General features: G+C 43.3%; 1 protein-coding gene across 7 annotated transcripts in view; it reads left to right on the top strand.

Annotated features, from left to right (window-relative positions):
* Window positions 1-16,952, top strand: part of Vps8 (VPS8 subunit of CORVET complex) — a 223,185-nt gene that overhangs the window by 109,809 nt on the left and 96,424 nt on the right. For all 7 annotated transcript variants that reach the window (XM_028781270.1, XM_028781266.1, XM_028781267.1 and 4 more), the window contains 5 exons: window positions 2,012-2,094; window positions 3,073-3,157; window positions 3,896-3,994; window positions 10,744-10,833; window positions 14,223-14,269. In XM_028781270.1, coding sequence (XP_028637103.1) covers window positions 2,012-2,094; window positions 3,073-3,157; window positions 3,896-3,994; window positions 10,744-10,833; window positions 14,223-14,269 — 404 coding nt within the window. The remainder of the gene's footprint in view (window positions 1-2,011; window positions 2,095-3,072; window positions 3,158-3,895; window positions 3,995-10,743; window positions 10,834-14,222; window positions 14,270-16,952) is intronic.

Here is a 16,952-nt window from a genome sequence, read left to right on the forward strand (position 1 = left end):
TGTTTGCTTGTTTTCACAACCCTTCAACAAGTAAGATTTTTAAATAGCATTTTGATGATCTGTAGGGATCCTAAAATGGCTTACTTAATCTTCTGATGTGTTGTCAGTAAACATGGAGCTGGAAGATGCCTAGCTATACACCTGTGTGCTGCCCCCACCATCCAGATGCAGCTGCAGCAGGCTTAAACAGCCCCAAGAGCAGACAGAGCAGCAAAATACGATTTAATAATAGGAAATGATAATTTTTGAGTTTCATTATTGTTGTTTTTAGTGTACATAGTTACAGATTAGTTTAATTTTTAATAGTACTGAATAATTTGCTTACAAAAATCCCTGGTAATGACAGTCAGGCTGAGTTGGTAAGATTGGCTTCAACTCATTCTATTATTTTATTCTAAACCGACACAGCGAGTAGGCTTCATTCCACCTTTATTGTATGTGACAGTGCATTCCGGTACTCCAAATGGATTAAATTTGGGCCTTGAATGAAAAATTTGGATCAGTTTTTTTCAACATCAAAATAATAAACAAAATGTTCTTGTTGACGGTCCCTTGCGGTCTGACAAGGGCCCTGCTCCTAGGAGTCCTGACTTCACTTCACACAGGCCTGAGGGGGGGCTGCTGCTCCTAGGAGTCCTGACTTCACTTCACGCAGGCCTGAGGCGGGGTGCGCTCTTGTTTTGCTCACAGTTTATCTTTGGCTGCTGTGGTAAAAGTGATCCAGTATTTTTGGCTTTTCTTGTTTTTGTTTTTTTGTCTTTGTTTTTGAGATGAGGTTTTGCTCTGTTCCCCAGGCTAGCCTAGAGTTTATGATCTCCTGCCTCAGCATCCTGAGTGTACTATGACACCTGGATTAAACTGTCCCCTTGCGGCCCAGGCTGGCCTTGAACTCACTGTATAGCTGAGCATTACCTTGAGTTCCTGATCTTTTTGAATTTGAGGACTATAAGCATGTGATACCATGCCTAGTTCTATGTGCTGCTGGGGATCAGACTCAGAATTTCATGACTGCTAGGCAAATCCCTACCAACAGCCCTGGAATGCACCATTTTAAGTCTAAAGTCCAATGGCGTGAACTCCATTCCACAGTCTCCAGCTGACCCACCTTCCCAAACGGAGCAGCGGTTCCATGTTCTCCAATTTCCAGGCTCCCGGTCACAGCCATTATTTTCTCTCTGTTCTGGTTCCTCCTATAAGTTCAGGCATACAGTGTTTGTTGCCCATCTGTTTGGGCTTGATTTCATTAGCATAGAATCTTTGAGGTTTATTCATATTGTAGCACACATCCAACCTTTCTTTCTGATTTGAAACCAAATAATATTAATTCATGTGTGTGTGTATTATCCTATTTGTCTATTTATCCTTGATAGTTATTTGAATTGTTCCTACCTTTGTATGTTTTAAGAGTTGCTAACAGACATACACACACCTATGTTTAATTAAAATAATTAGTGTGTAAAGCTGACACTGTCTGTGGAAGAGTTTTTTAAAAATCGTAAGACATAAAAGCACCAGACCAAAACTAACTTCTTAGGGCTGGGGAGATGGCACAGTGGGTAAGAGAGCCGGGCACTCTGGCAGAGCACCCAGCACCTGGGCAGAGGGTTCCTAGCACCCGCGTGGTGGCTCACAGCCATCTGTAACTCCACTTGCAGGGCATCCAACACCCTGTCTTGTCATCTGCAGTCTCCAGGCATGCACACATGGTATATGTACATGCAGGCACAACACTCATACATATAACATGCAAACAAATAAGCAGCTTCTTAGAAAGGCATTAGGGGTGTTTAGAGGTTAGTGTGAGCGTGTGGGTTTATACCTGAAAACACTGATACCCCTTTCCTGTTTGAAGAGTCGAGTCATCTTATGGCAGTGAGTGCAGTCCCAAATATCACCAAATGATGAGACACAGGGAAAGAGGTTATGGGCTGCATGGCTGAATGGACTCTTAGAGAACTAGTACATAAAGCAAATCTCAAAGTGTTTTTAATCAATTGTTTTAAATCTACAGGTCCTTTTAGAATTGCTGCAGGCCGGAGGCATCGTTCAGTTTGAAGAGAGTCGGCTCATCCGCATGGCAGAAAAGGCAGAATTGTGAGCTGTTTTCAAGCTGTATATTAATTTTCCGTAATTCTGTTCTAACACATAATTCTAACACGAAACCTTGTTTAGTTCACACCTCTGCTATTTTAGCTAAGAAGGGGCATACCAATAACAGAAACAAAAACATCAGCTTAGGAGGGTGGGCTTTTTTCTTTGGTTGATTTTGTTTTGTTTTTTTGCTTTCACGTGAACTCTGAAAATTACCAAAATTTACAGAAGAATATAGCATAAATTAAAAACATGTGTTTGTTTTAACATGAAAGTGAAGAAGCAGTCTTCCTATGCCTCACCTTGTTTATGCATGTATCGGTTTATTTTTGGTGTTTTGAGACAGGTTCTCACTGTGTAGCCCAGGCTGTGCTGGAATGTGCTCTGTATGTCTTACATTTGTCAGATTGGTGTCTCTGCCTCCCCAGTGCTGGCCCCATAGACATGCCCAGCTCCAGATTTAATGTGTGTGGTGTTTGTTAGATTGTGACAGTTATGCTCTGTAGAAATGATAACACAGTTAGCATTGTATGTAAGATACAACGTGCCAACGCTTATTCACTTTGTTTGTTGTATTTAGTTTTGAACAAAGAAACTTAATATAAACATTTTTGTAAATTATTGATACCTAGCACCAGCTATTTCTTGGTTAACATGTTATCTCTTTAAGGCTTTTGTAAATATAGCTTTTAGCAGCATCTTTAGTCTGTAGGAGAGATGCTGGCTCTCCTCTTCATAGATACGAAACACAGGCCAACTATTTTCGTCTGAAATGCCTGGGACCATGTTCTGGAGGTTGACAGAGTTTAGACATTTGCACATGCTTTACTGTGTCCTGTTGTGAGACTCCCAAGTCCGAGGCACCCTTGGAGTAGAAGTCTTAGACCTGTGTTTATCACTAGAAATGGCACTGTTCCCTTTCACGTGTTTAAATGAAGTTCTGAGTGTCAGAACAACTGAAGTTTGCCTCTCACATTCCAGCTATCAAATCTGTGAATTCATGTATGAGCGAGAACACCAGTACGACAAGATCATTGACTGCTACCTGCACGACCCATTGAGAGAGGTCAGCTTAAAGCCTGCTTCACCCGGTTTTCTACCCTCATTTCCTCTCCCCCCGTATTCACTTGGCTTTTGTTGAGTTTCTACTATAAGTAGAATCTGTATTGCTAATTTGAAGGTTGAGTGTATAACCCAGTGATAGACACTGGTAGTAACCGGATGGAGAACTAACTGTTGTGCTAGGCAGGAGGGCTGGGTGCGGCTCTGCGGGGTAACGAGGGACTGAGTTAAAGACAGCAAGCAGAGACTGCGGTGGGACTAACCTTTGGCATTAGGGAAGCCAATCAAAGATGAGCTCTAAGATAGGGAGGGAGGAGTGGACATGAAAGGCCTGAAGCAGGACAAAATGGACCTCTTCAGGGAGCTGGTGGAGATCACATGAATGACATGAGAGTCAGTATGGAGGGAGCATAGTTGACAAGGACAAGAGGGATTTGAGATGGAATTGGGAATGTGGACAGACAGACAGCTATTACAACAAAAGTATGCTACTCAGTCAGTACACTGAGGGTTAACAGATTGAGATCAAGTTTAAATGAAATAGATTTAGAACTTCAAGAGTCTAGCTGTGCTATAAGCGCTTAACTTTTCTTCTAATGACAGTTTCCATAAACTATCTCGAAATCCAAGTGGATTTTCATTGCGAATAGATGATGTTTATGGAGATTGGTACCCGTAGCAGCCGTCACTGAATTCTGCTTGAGTGAAGGGATGAATGAATGCATTGTCTTGTGCTCCACAGGAAGAAGTCTTCAATTATATCCACAACATCTTATCTATTCCTGGTCACAGTGCTGAGGAGAAGCAGTCTGTGTGGCAGAAAGCAATGGATCATATGGAGGTACTGACTTCAAGTCCTTAAAAATAGTTTTGGATGGTTTCATGTTTGTATAATGAATTTTAGTCATTTTGTGCCTCTTTCTCCTCTCATCCCCTCCCTCTCTTACTAGAGCCCTTCTTCTCAAGCTCCTCCTCCTACTTTCATGTCTTCTTGTGTGTGCCCCAGTGAGTGTCCAGGTGTGTGTGAGAGTTATTACTGGAACAATAACTGTACCTCTGAAGACAATAACACCCCTTCCCCAGCTACCATCACTGCCCATCGTCTGTAAGGGGGATGGAGCCTCGTGGGCTCCTCCTCCACCCAGCATGAAATGATGGTGGGCTCAGTGTTGTACACACGGCCACAGCTACAGAGTGTGTGAGTGCATTGGCTGAGTCAGGTCCAGAAGATGTCTTTCTCCCCTTCCCCTGGTTCTCTTGTCCTCCACCCCTTCTCTGTGGGTTCCTGAGCCATGGAAGGTGCTATAGCATCCCATGTAGAACCAAGCATATCTTCACCGCGTGTTCCAGCACTGCTGCCAGCTGTGGGATTCTGCATGAAGTCTGCCTGCTGCAGGAAGATCACTAATGAAGGGTGGGCTCAACACTATCTCCAGGGGCCTGCCAGAGCTACAACTGAAACATGACACATTCCCTACCTCAATGGTGACAGGGCCCATCAAACCTTTAACCTTTACCATTTGAATGGCTATTCTCCAGGTTAACTTTTGCTAAGCAAGCAGCAGCAGATGTTACAGAGTTTTCCTCAACTCTTGTACTCTTATTGAAGAGAAATCAGCAAGCTATAGAGGGAACATTAATCTCTGTTAAAAAAACAATTGCCAATCTAGGGAGGTGGCTCACGTGATAAAAGGCTGGTTATTTGATGTGACATCTGAATACCCACGTACATAGACACACTCTAATGAACACACACACATAAGTACACATGCAGATATCTTTTATGAAAAAAAGCAAAATGTACTCACAAAGGCTGGTGTGTTGTGACCCTGAGGAAGAGGACACCCTAATGTCTGGAGTCTACCATTTCCCTGCATCTTTTGCTCCAGCTAACACTGTCCTCTCTCTGATTAGCCTTAGAATGTTCCTCTCTAGAGCTGCTCAGAATTGCTTCAGCTAGTTTATTCCCTTTTGAAATTTGTTCAAGGCCTTATTGATCTCAACTGTGTGCTAGTTAGAATAGTCTGCTGTCCTTTATAAGGTAAAGACAGCTTATAAAGGCCAGGGCCTCTTGTCCTAGCTCCACAGACCAAGAGTCAAATCAGAGTTGTCTTGTAGCCCCTCCTCCAGCTCCCAGACTCCTTCTCTCACAACAAGGATATCATTGTACTGTTTACAGGACGGTGAAAATATTTTTATATTTAGAAAGGTCATGTGTCTGAACGGCACCTTAGGGGAAACATGGGGTGGAAGGCTGGTTCTCCATCCCTGGGGATATGTGGTCTCAGAGATGGTCACACCATCATATGTGGGGTTGAGAACATGGTGTATGTTATTGAATGAAACCAGATTTGTGTTAACAATATCAATGTGTCTCAGGAAAAAAACCCAGGGAGACTTTCGGGCACTTTGTGTTTTCTTTTCCTCATTCTCTCTGAGTCTCCATAGTACATCTTGACTTCTTCTTTATTTGAACTCATCTGCATCGTGCAGTGTTTCTGGTGCACATGGATACTGAGTATGGGATGTAACTGAATGGATCAGTGACCACTCCCTGTGGGAAACAGGAAGCAGGAAGCACTTCTGCCGTACAGCCGTTCCTCCTGGCTGGCAGACTCCCTCACATCTATGTTTTCTCACCTTAGGCTTTAAAGCCATGCATGTAAACTTTCTGTTTTTCAGTGTGCAGAGATAGTTCACTGGCTAAGAGCACCGCTGCTCTTCAAGAGGACACAGCTGTGTTCCAGCACTGTTGGGCTGCTCACACTGTGCAGTTCCAGCTGTGGGGGATTGATCCTTTGTGGGCACATGCACACATGGCATCCACTCACACAAGCACGTAAATAAGAATAAATCTTTAAATATATTTACAATTTTTGCTGAATAACTTCTGTGTCTTCAGTAATATAAATACAACGAATAAGAATAATACAATGAGATTATACACAATACAAACTTAGAATCTTGGTAAGTCATCTGAACCTTTATTTTTTTTTTTGACAATCTAATGCAGGATATTATTAATGCCATTAACCCATATCTCTTAATACTATAGCATGTATAATATGGAAATTTATGTATAATTTCAGAGACCCATGGACCCCTAAAAGATTCTTAGAATGGCTCTCTGTTGAACTTAGCCAGTACTGTGTACCCTAGAGACAAGATTACCAGGTATCATATATCTGCCGTACTTGGAGAGCTTAGAGAGTTCAGAATGCTGGACCTGGCTCCTGACCTCTGCAAACCACACAGCGCTCACTGGTGTGCTGTTCAGTCTTCATGGGGTTTTGCTTTGTTTTTGATCTTCCTATACTTCGCTGTGGTATTGAGTTCTTGTCTTAGTCCTTGTAATCAATCAGACAGAATACAAGAAATAGAAATTGATGGACCTGTTTTTTAATCTAATATGCTAGTCTGGGTCTTTTCCTTGGAGAATTGAGGCCATTTATACTTAGTAATTATTGAAAGATAAGCTTAGTTCTTTTCCTCCTGTTGTTTTAGTACTGCGTGGGGCTCCCCACTTGTTTTGCTTGCCTACTGTTCTAGTGCAGCTTCTTCTTCCGATGACTTCAGTGCTGTGTCTCTTTTTCTCTTCAGTGTAAAGGGTTCCTTCAAGTATCCTCTGTAGAGTGACCCTGGTGCTCAGGAATTTGGTTTATGCTTATCATGGAGACTTTATTTCTCTGTCCTTTGTTCCAGTTAGGTCTCTGTTGCTGAGATAGAACACTGACCAAAGACAACTTGGGGAAGGAAAGGGTTCATTTGACTTGCAGGCTGTAGTACATCACTGGGGGAAGCTAAGGCAGGGGCTTGAAGTAGGAACAAAGACAGAGCCCATGGAGAAGCACTGCTTACCGACTTTCTTCTTCCGACACTTTTTTTCTTTTTAGAAAACAGACCCATCTCCCCAGGGATGACACCAATCACAGTGTATTGGGCCGTCCTGCATCAATTAGTGATGAAGAAAACGCCTCACAGACGTGTCCAAGGAACAATCTGACAGGGAGTTCTTGGTTGAGTTGCCCACTTCCTAGGCATCTCAAGTTGACAACCAAGATGAGCTGTCATGAGCTCACTTGAGCCTTGTCAGCTTGACATACAAACACATCATGGTTAAACAATAACTTTCCTTTTTTGGCTTGTACTCAAGATCTCATGTTAATACCACAGTATAAAACACAGCCCCAGCATTATGAAAGTCTAAAATTTCACTGAAAGACTCCAGTCCATCTGCAGCCTCAAGCTCCAGGCCTCCATCACCTGCAGTGCTTTCAGCATCCTTATCTCTCAGGTCCCTCAAAGCAGCTCATCAAGCTGAGCCCTTAATGGCTTTTCCAGCCCAGAGTTCTAAAACTGTTCTCCTTCCTCCCACAAAGCATGAGGTCTGTCAATACAACAAGCCACGTTCTAGCATCAACTTCTGCCCTAGTTATTTCTGACATTGGGCTAAGGAGGGCGCTGCTGGGAAGCTGCTTAGGAGAAGGAAAGACTTATCTGGCTTACAGTCTATCATTCAGAGAATAAGGCAGGAACTGAGCCCAACACTACATAGAAGCACTGCTTGCCGGCTTGCTTTCCCTGGCTTGCAGCCCAGGCACACCTCTAGTGGGTGGCACCTTCCACAGTGGCCTGGGCCCTCCTTTATCAATTAGCAATTAAGAAAATGGCCCCTTAGACATGTCCTTGAGACAAGCTGATGAAGACAGTTCTTCACAGTTCTTAACTGCTGATTCATCTCTCTGGCGCCCCCTGCTATAACTTTATTGAATATTTTTCTTTTGTCTGTGTGTGTGTGTGCATTTATGTAGTCCAGAGGCTCATCGAGGTGTGTTTTCCTAAGTCTCCCACCACCTTGCCTTTTTGAGACAGGGTCTCTCATTGAAATTTGTCTTAGTTAGGGTTTTATTGCTGTGAACAGACACCATGACCGAAGCAACTCTTATAAGGACAACATTTAATTGGGACTGGCTTACAAGGTTCAGAGATTCAGTCCAATATCAAGGTAGGCATGGTGCAGGAGGAGCTGAGAGTTCTATATCTTCATCTGAAGACCACTAGGAGAAGACTGGCTCTTACATGGTTAGGAGGGGGGGTTTAAAGCCTACCCCACAGTGACATACTTCCTTCAACAAGGCCATACCTCCAAATAGTCCCACTCCTTGGGCCAAGCCTAATCAAACCACCACAAACCTGAAGCTTGCCAGTTGGTGAGACTGTAGGTGACTCCAAAGATCTGTCTGTATTTGTGTCACACCCACACCCTGGGGTTAGAGAAGTTGCTGTACCTGCCTTTTATGTGGGTGCTTAGGCATCCACACTCAGGTTCTCATGCTTCAGTTGATACCAACTGTTTGCTTATTTTTTTTCTTTACTTTGACATTTATGCCTATGGTCTATATTTTCTAATGGTGTTCTATAGATCTGTCATGCTCTATTTCTACTTTGTTACTTTATTTGCATTATGTCTGAATGTTTTAAATCATCTGCCCTTCTCAGGCCCTCAGATTGGCTTCTACTTGATCTATTTGTGAGGCTTTCTACTGAGTTTTTAATTTGATTTGATGAGCTTTTCATTTCTAAAATTTTTATTTGATTTCAGTATTTATCACCATTGAATTAATATTCATCTCCTGTATTATGTTTTTTGTTTCATTCAGCTTTTTATTTGCATTGTTTTTTAATTCACTCGAGAATTTGTGTTGTTTGATCTCACTGACTGTTTTTCTGGTCATTTTTTTGAATTCTTTGTTATTTTGTCTCAGTCTTGTTGGAATTGATTGCTGTGGGATTGGTACCCTGTACTGTTCCAAACTTGGTCTTTGCTTTTATCTATGTTTTCTGACTATGTTTGGGCGGAGTGTTCCCACAGAGAAAGACAGAAATTGAAAGACATGGTTCTAGCTGCTTCCTACATCTATAGTAAACACCACAACCAAAGCAGCTTGAGAGGAAAGGGGTTACTTAATCTCACACATAGTTTACCACTGAGGGAAGGCAGGGCAGGAGTTCAAGGCAGGAACATGGATTCCTGTCCTGGCCGCCATTGGAGAGCAGCAATGACCCTGCTCTATCCCATGGCTGTGGGCCTCAACAAAGGCCACAAAGTGAGGAAGAATGTCAGTAAGCCTAGACAGAGCCGGCACTGCAGGCACCTCACCAAGCACACCAAGTCGGTGCCAGACATGATCCAGGAGATGTGTGGCTTTGCACCCTATGAGTGGCGCGCCGTGGAGCTGCTCAAAGTGTCCAAGGACAAGGGCGAACTCAGGTTCATCAAGAAGAGGGTGGGCACGTGCATCCTCGACAAGAGAAAGTGGGAGGAGCTGAGCAACGTGCTGGCAGCCAAGAAGGATTGATGAGTCCTCCCGCAATAAAAGTTCATCGTTCCCGTTAAAAAAGACAAAGGTGGAAATAGGAAGTCAACAGAGACCATGGAGGAATGCTGCTTAGTGGTTATTGGACTTTGGTTCATGCTCAGCTTGTTTCCTCCCTTCCTCCCTCCCTTCCTCCCTTCCTCCCTTCCTTCCTTCTTCCCTTCCTCCCTTCCTCCCTTCCTCCCTCCCTCCCTCCCTCCCTCCCTCCCTCCCTCCCTCCCTCCCTCCCTTTGAGACTTTGTTTATACCTTTTTTGTGTCTGTGCAGTGTCTGAGGAGGACAGAAGAGGGCATCAGATCCTTTAGGACTAGACTTACAGATGACTGTGAGCTGGCATGTTGGTGCTTGGAATTAAAAGCAAGTCCCCTGGAAGAGCAGCTAGTGCTCTTGACTGCTGAGCCATCTCTTCAGCCCCTTAGCTTTCTTATACAGTCCAGGCCCTCCTGTCTAGGTACCATGCTACCCACGATGGACTGGGTTCTCCCACATCAGGCATCGATAAAAAAAATATTCTCTACAGACAAGCCTGCGGATTAGTCTGCTCTAGGCAGTCCTTGAGTTGAGAGTCCCTGTTCCCTGGTGTCTCCAGTTTGGGTCAAATTGATAATAAAAACTAAGCAGTGGAGCCAGAAGTGGTGAGCAAGCCCAGAAAGGAGGGCTTCAATAAGAGGAATAGCCAGGAGCACCAAGGAAGCTCAAGGAGACACACGTGGGAATCTTAGGCTTGACAGATGCAGATCTTATTAAAAATGGGTAATTAACAGTGGATAAGACTTTAGTGTCTTCGAGACTTAGGTTGGTTTCCACAAACACTTCCGGGTTTTAAATTTACCCTGCAGCAGAGGTGAAGCTAGGATTTTAGCTAAAGAAATCAAAACTGAACTCTTTCTCACTTCTTGAAGCTCATGCATGGAACTTTAACAGGGAACTTGGGGAGTCTTTACTCCGCTGTTCATCCATAACTCTCACAGCCAGAATCCAGAACTCCATAAAGCTTACACTGTCTAGAAATGCTAGAGAGGTTAAAAACTCAATTCTGATTTGTAGTGTGGGCCCATTCTAACTTTGCTAATTGATAATGGGAGCCTTAAATTAAAGCCTGAAGCCGAGTTTCTTTAAATACACTGTGGATGCTCATGGCAGTATCAAGCCTCATATGGATAGCCCATTGAGTGTACCATGTGAAAACGACCATCTTTTCTGCTGACTACAGGAACTTGTGTCCCTGAAGCCTTGCAAAGCTGCAGAGCTGGTTGCTACTCACTTTTCTGGACAGATCGAAGTAGTCATTGGACAGCTTCAGGTAAGGATTATAAGCATGTGATAGGAGAGACACTAGTATCTGAGGACTTCTGGTTATATGTATCATCTAAATTCATAGTTGCCAATTAATAGTAGTTTATGGTGGTGGCAGTGGTGTGTGTGCACATGCATGTGTGTTATATGTTGTCTTAGTTAGGGTCTTGTTGCTGTGAACTGACACCATGACCATGGCAAGTCTTATAAAGACAACATTTAATTGGGGCTGGCTTACAGGTTCAGAGGTTCAGTCCATTATCATCAAGGTAGGAACATGGCAGCATCCAGGCAGGCATGGTGCAGGCAGAGCTGAGAGTTCTACATCTTCGTCTGAAGGCTACTAGTGGAAGACTGGCTTCCAGGCAGACAGGATGAGGGTCTTACAGCCCACACCCACAGTGACACACCTACTTTAATAGGGCCTCACATTCTACTAGTGCCATTCCCTGGGCCGAGCATATGCAAACCATCAAATATGTGGTGTGTGTGTGTGTGTGTGTGTGTGTGTGTGTGTGTGTTCTGTATGTAGTTTATATACTGTGTTTTGTGGTATGTTTATGTTGTGTATATTCTGTGCCTGTGTTGTAAGGGGATGTGGATGAGAGCAGCTGTTATTACTCTCTGAGGTGTGAGAGCCTACTGTTCCTCATAGTTTATCACCACAGTGCCAGTGGTGAGTTGGCTTATTTCCATGCTGGCCAGAGGAGAGAGCTAAGCAGTCCGACAACATGAGAGGATGAATTACAACACATGCCCCTCAAGTCCAACAGCAGTGGTAGGAATGCCCGCCCACCAGATGGCAAACTGAGAAGTCAGGAGTGAAGTGAGACAAGATGGGACTCACCCATTTTATCCCATGTGGCCTCACTCTATACAAGGACACTTAGGGTTAGGCTTCAAGGAGCATAAACACGTAGGGCACTGTAGTATCATGCTGCCAAGCAAAACTACCCTTACGTAAAAGGGACCCTAACAAGAGGAGAGTGACGGATGGTGAGAGTGAGACAACAGCTCCCAGAGCTGCCAGAACTACAACAGGTGTCAGATTTGCAGGGAGAACTGGGAAAGGCTTTCTAGAAGAAAAGGATCTGGAAAGAAAAGGTATGGAAAGGCTCTGTGTTGAGAGGATGGGCAGGTCTGTGGGGAAAGCAGATCAATGCTGTGAGAAGCAATGTTTTACAAGGGGTGTGTTAAGATGATAGAGCCCAGAAAATGTAGATGGGGCTTGAGCTATTTTATTACATCTGTATTTCTCCGTGTTGAAGAATTACCAGTGTTTTGTTTTGTTTTGTTGTTTTTTATTTGAGACAGGGTTTCTCTGTGTAGCCCTGGCTGTCCTGGAACTCACTTTGTAGACCAGGCTGGCCTTGAACTCAGAAATCCACCTGCCTCTGCCTCCCAAGTGCTGGGATTAAAGGCACGCACCACCACTGCCTGGCTGAATTACCAGTGTTTTAAGCAAAGGATATTGTTAGTTAGATCTCATTTATGGAAAACTAATTCTGGCAAATAACACAAATGGAACCATAACCTCTTGAAAGGCAAAAGGGCAAAAAAGGTGGTAACCAGGACAGAGTCAGTGTCAGTGGAGGAGATGGGCTCCAAATGAGTCTATATACTTAGAAAGGAACTCAGTAAGGTGGGAAATTTTAAAATGGTTCCTAGGTTATCCAATATTAGATCTACTAACTAGCTCAGAGAATTAATTGATGAATTGAAGTAATACCCATCCATTAATTCATTCAGTGTTTATGCTGTGGGACAAAGACAGACCAGACAAATGACAGTTGCAGAATAATTGGGTTAAAATGATGATGGATCCCACGAAGGAACCCACAGCCAGGCTCTGGGAATAGTAACTGGGCTGGAACGATGCTCAGGCCCAGGGAAGGGCACATGGCCAGGATTTCAGTATGGCAAGAGTGCTTCTGCTCACACCACCTCAAATCCAGAGCCCCTCTTCTCTTTAAGAATCGCTTTGACTAAATCTTGCTTGTTCTGGTACTTCTGGAATTGTCTTTAGAAATGTAAGATTAACAATTGACAAGCACTTCTACCCCCTCCTGTAGTAAGAGCCAGAGACCCCTGATGAATGAATATCATTGATGAGTCAAATAAATGAAAGCCGAGTGTAATGGAGTTTTTTTTTTTTAAAGGTGACTATTTGATTGATTTGTTGTGGAGTTCTACACAGTTCTTTCAAAGAAATCATATTTTTGCTAAGCTTTAGTGGTTGTATAAACCCCACAGTGATCTTATGCACTTCCTTTACTTTTAAAGCAAGTTGCTCCTGAAGAATAGTTCCCAGGGTTCTTGGAAGGAAAATCAAGTCATAACAGGAGGAAAGGCATGTAAAATAAAAGGAAGCAGCATAGGGAAGACAGTATGTGAGGGCTCATAGAGACTAACGACTGTAGTACATGGTCAGTCTTAACAAGCTAGCGTGTGTTTCTATACTTTCATATGTGCTTGTATATATACAAAGGAATAAATTGTGTGTGTGTGTGTGTGTGTGTGTGTGTCCCTGTCCCTTTTCAGTGTGAGATTAAGCCTTGTGCATGCTAGGCAAGGATTCCATCTCTGTGCTACATCCCTAGTCATAAATAAACTTAAAAATCATATTCAAAACTATACTGTTCCTTTCACTTGGAATGTCCCTTATTTGATAGAGAAGAAATTTGAATACATAATAAAAAATGTTCAGTTTTGCTTAGGCTTTGTAAGAACCTAGCAACTATATTCATGTGGTATAAGAAGCTTTATCTCATTTCATTGTCACTACTCTTGACAAAAGCAGAGAAGATACAGCTGGGGTTCAGTGGAGTGGGTGGAGTTGCTTTGTTTCCACATACGGAAACAATACTAGGAATTACGTGGTCATATTGCTAATGAATGCTGGAAATAGCATCCAGACTTTGTACTGATGGCTAACACTTTGCAGTTGTGGTTGATTCTGTTGCAGAGATAAAGAGTTGAGTCTTTGGAGGTAGTTGTTTATTTGAACCTTAAGTATTCCCCAACTCTCCCCGCCATTAACTGTCTCACAGCAGGCCCTTGGGAGAGGCAGAGGACAGTTGAGTCAGCCTGAGACTCCCTCTGCAGCCCAGGTCCCCTATCAACAACGCAGATCCAAGCACCGGCCACTTGAGTAACATTCGTGCTAAGGCCAACTTTCCTGGGAAGGGTCTTTGCGATAACAGGGTATGTGTACCCTTCTGCACTCAAAAGTGAAGGGTATTGGAACTGTTGAGGGTCTGCAGCACTGGGGTGAGTACAGACACCTCATGGAAACACAAGCACCTGCATTTTGAAGGGCTGATCTAGACTATTTTTATAGCATTACACAATTTTTAAAATTCGATATTTAATAGTGCTTTTTATTTTTCTATTCAGAACCAGCTTTTGCTTTTCAAATTTTTGAGGAGTCTTCTTGATCCAAGGTACGTTAATAAGCTTTATCTTTCACAACACACTTGTGAAGGATGGAAAGAAACTAGAGTTAAGATACTGGCCCTTGGTAACCAAATGTAGATTAACTCTTTGTATTTTTAATGTAAGAAGGAGTGATTGTTAAACAATAAATCATCCAAGCTCTGAAAGCAAGTGTAAGGTAGTACTTTTCATTCAAACATAAGCATATCCGATGAGTTCCCACCGGTGTAAATAATGAAGCCCTACATGCAAACTGTTGCCTTCAGAAAGGATCCCTTCTATCCAAGGTTCCCTTGGCCTAGTCCTGTGTAAATGGTGTAAATGGGATAAACACCTACTTCCTAGCTCATCTCTCAATTTATTAACTCTCACTCGATATGTTTAGTTTATATTAACTTTCTGGTAGTGTAGAAATGAGACTTTCAGTTGCTGATCTAAAACTAACCAAACCACAATGAAGCAGACTCCAGGAGATGATGGAGTTAGCAACAATGACTGAAGCGGACCCCAGGAGATGATGGAGTTAGCAACAATGAAGCAGACTCCAGGAGATGATGGAGTTAGCAGTGGATATGAGAGCAAATCAGGTCCACATGTGAAATCATGAAGTTTAGTTGTAACTACATGGAATGCCCTGGGAGTTGAATGTAATGACGCATAACATCCTCTAAATCACTCTTTAGTTGTGTGCTGGGTTACGTCAGGCATTTTATTCATACATGAAGCACTGTGAGCACACCCCTTGTGTCTCATTTCCTTCTCTCATTAGCTCTTCTGGCCCTGGGACAGTTTTGTTTCTACTTTCCTGTCATCTGTATGTGTATGATTTTATGCGACTATCTAAGCCTAGGACCTAGGAGTAAGAGAACACGTGCCATATTTGTCTTTTCAAGACTTAATTTGCTTCATATAATGCTCTCCAGTTGCATTCACTTTCCAGCCAGTGACATGACCTGTTTTTCTTTGTGTTGAGAAAATACCAGTGTGTATATAAACTACACTTCCTTATGCAGTCTTCTCTTGATAGACACCTGGATTGGTTCCATCATATACCTGTTGTGAATATGCTAAAATAAACACTAACTACCCTCTCCCCATCTCCCCAGAAGCCCCTCTCCTGGGTACCACCCTACCCTGTGACATCCAGTCCCAGCAGGACTAGGCACATCCTCTCCTGTAGGGGAAGGGGATCCAGTGGCAGGGAACAGAGTCAGAGACAGCTTCCACTACAATTGTTAGGGGACCCCCCATGAAGAAGCTCCATATGTACAGGGGAACCTAGGTCCAGCCCATGTATACTCTTTGGTTGGTGGTTCAGTCTCTGAGAGCCCCAAGTGTCCAGGTTAGACAATTCTATTGGTCTCACTGTGGAGTTCCTATCTCCTTTGGGGCCCACAATCCTTCTCCCAACTCCTCTATAAGACTACCCAGTTTCCATCCAATGTTTGGCTGTGGGTGTCTGCATTCATCTGAGTCAGCTACTGGCTGGAGCCACTCAGAGGACAGCCATGCTAGACTCCTGTTGCAAGCATAACAGAGTATCATTAATGGTGTCAGCGATTGGTGGCTGCCCATGGGATGGGTCTCAAGTTGGGCCAGTTATTGGTTGGCTGTTCCTCAGTCTCTGCTCCATCCCCCATCCCTTTTTTGTAAAGATAAATTTTGTCTACAAAATTTGTTGAAAGTTTTGTGGGAGGGTTGGTGTCCCTATCACTCCACTGGGGACTCCACTGGGGTTCCTGCCTGGCTGCAGGAGGTGGCCTCTTGAGGGTCCATATCCCACTCCTGTGAGTCACAGCTGTTGTCTCCTCCATTGATTCTTGGGAGTCTCCCTTAGCCCAGGTCTCTGTGACATCCTGGCGATGCAAACCACCTCTCCACCCCTGTCAGTTCAGATTTCCATTCATTCTCATGTCTGTCTTGCCCATCTCTCCTGTCTCTTCCCACGCTTGAACCTGAACCTTCATTCCCTTCTCCCTCTCCCCCCAGAACCCTCTCTCTGTCTGACTCTCAAGACTTTTATTCTTCCTTCTAAGAGAGATTCAAGCATTCTTGATTGGGCCTTCTTTCTTGTTTAGCTTCTTTGGGTCTGTGGAGTATAGCGTGAATATCTGTATTTTATGGCTGATATCCACTTATAAGTGAGTATATACCATACATGTCCTTTTGGGTCTGGGTTACCTTACTTAGGATGATATTCTCAACTTTGCCTGCAAAGTTCATGATGTTTTTGTTTTTATTAGCTGAATAGTATACCATTGTGTAGATGTGCCATATTTTCTTTATCCATTCTTCAGTTTAGGGACATCTAGGTTGTTTCCAGCTTCTGGTTATTAAGAATAAAGCTGCTATGAACATAGGTGAGTAAGTGTCTTTGTGGGATGTTGGAACATCTTATGAGCATATGCTCAAAAGTGGTATAGCTAGGTCTTAAGGTATAACTATTGCCAGTCTTCAGAGAGACCACCAAATAATTTCCACAGTGGTTGTACAAGTTTGCACTCCTACCAGTAATAGAGGAGTATTCTTCTTGTTCTATATCCTCGACAGCATGTGCTATCACTTGAGTTTTTGACCTTAGCCATCTGACAGGTGTAAGATGGAGTCTCAGAGTTGTTTTGATTTGCATTCCCTGATGACTAAGGACTTTGAGCATTTCTTTAAGTGCTTCTCAGCCATTCAAAATTCCTC

The sequence above is a fragment of the Grammomys surdaster genome, unplaced genomic scaffold, assembly GCF_004785775.1.
Source record: "Grammomys surdaster isolate TR1022 unplaced genomic scaffold, NIH_TR_1.0 382, whole genome shotgun sequence".
In the NCBI taxonomy this organism is placed as follows: Eukaryota; Metazoa; Chordata; class Mammalia; order Rodentia; family Muridae; genus Grammomys; species Grammomys surdaster.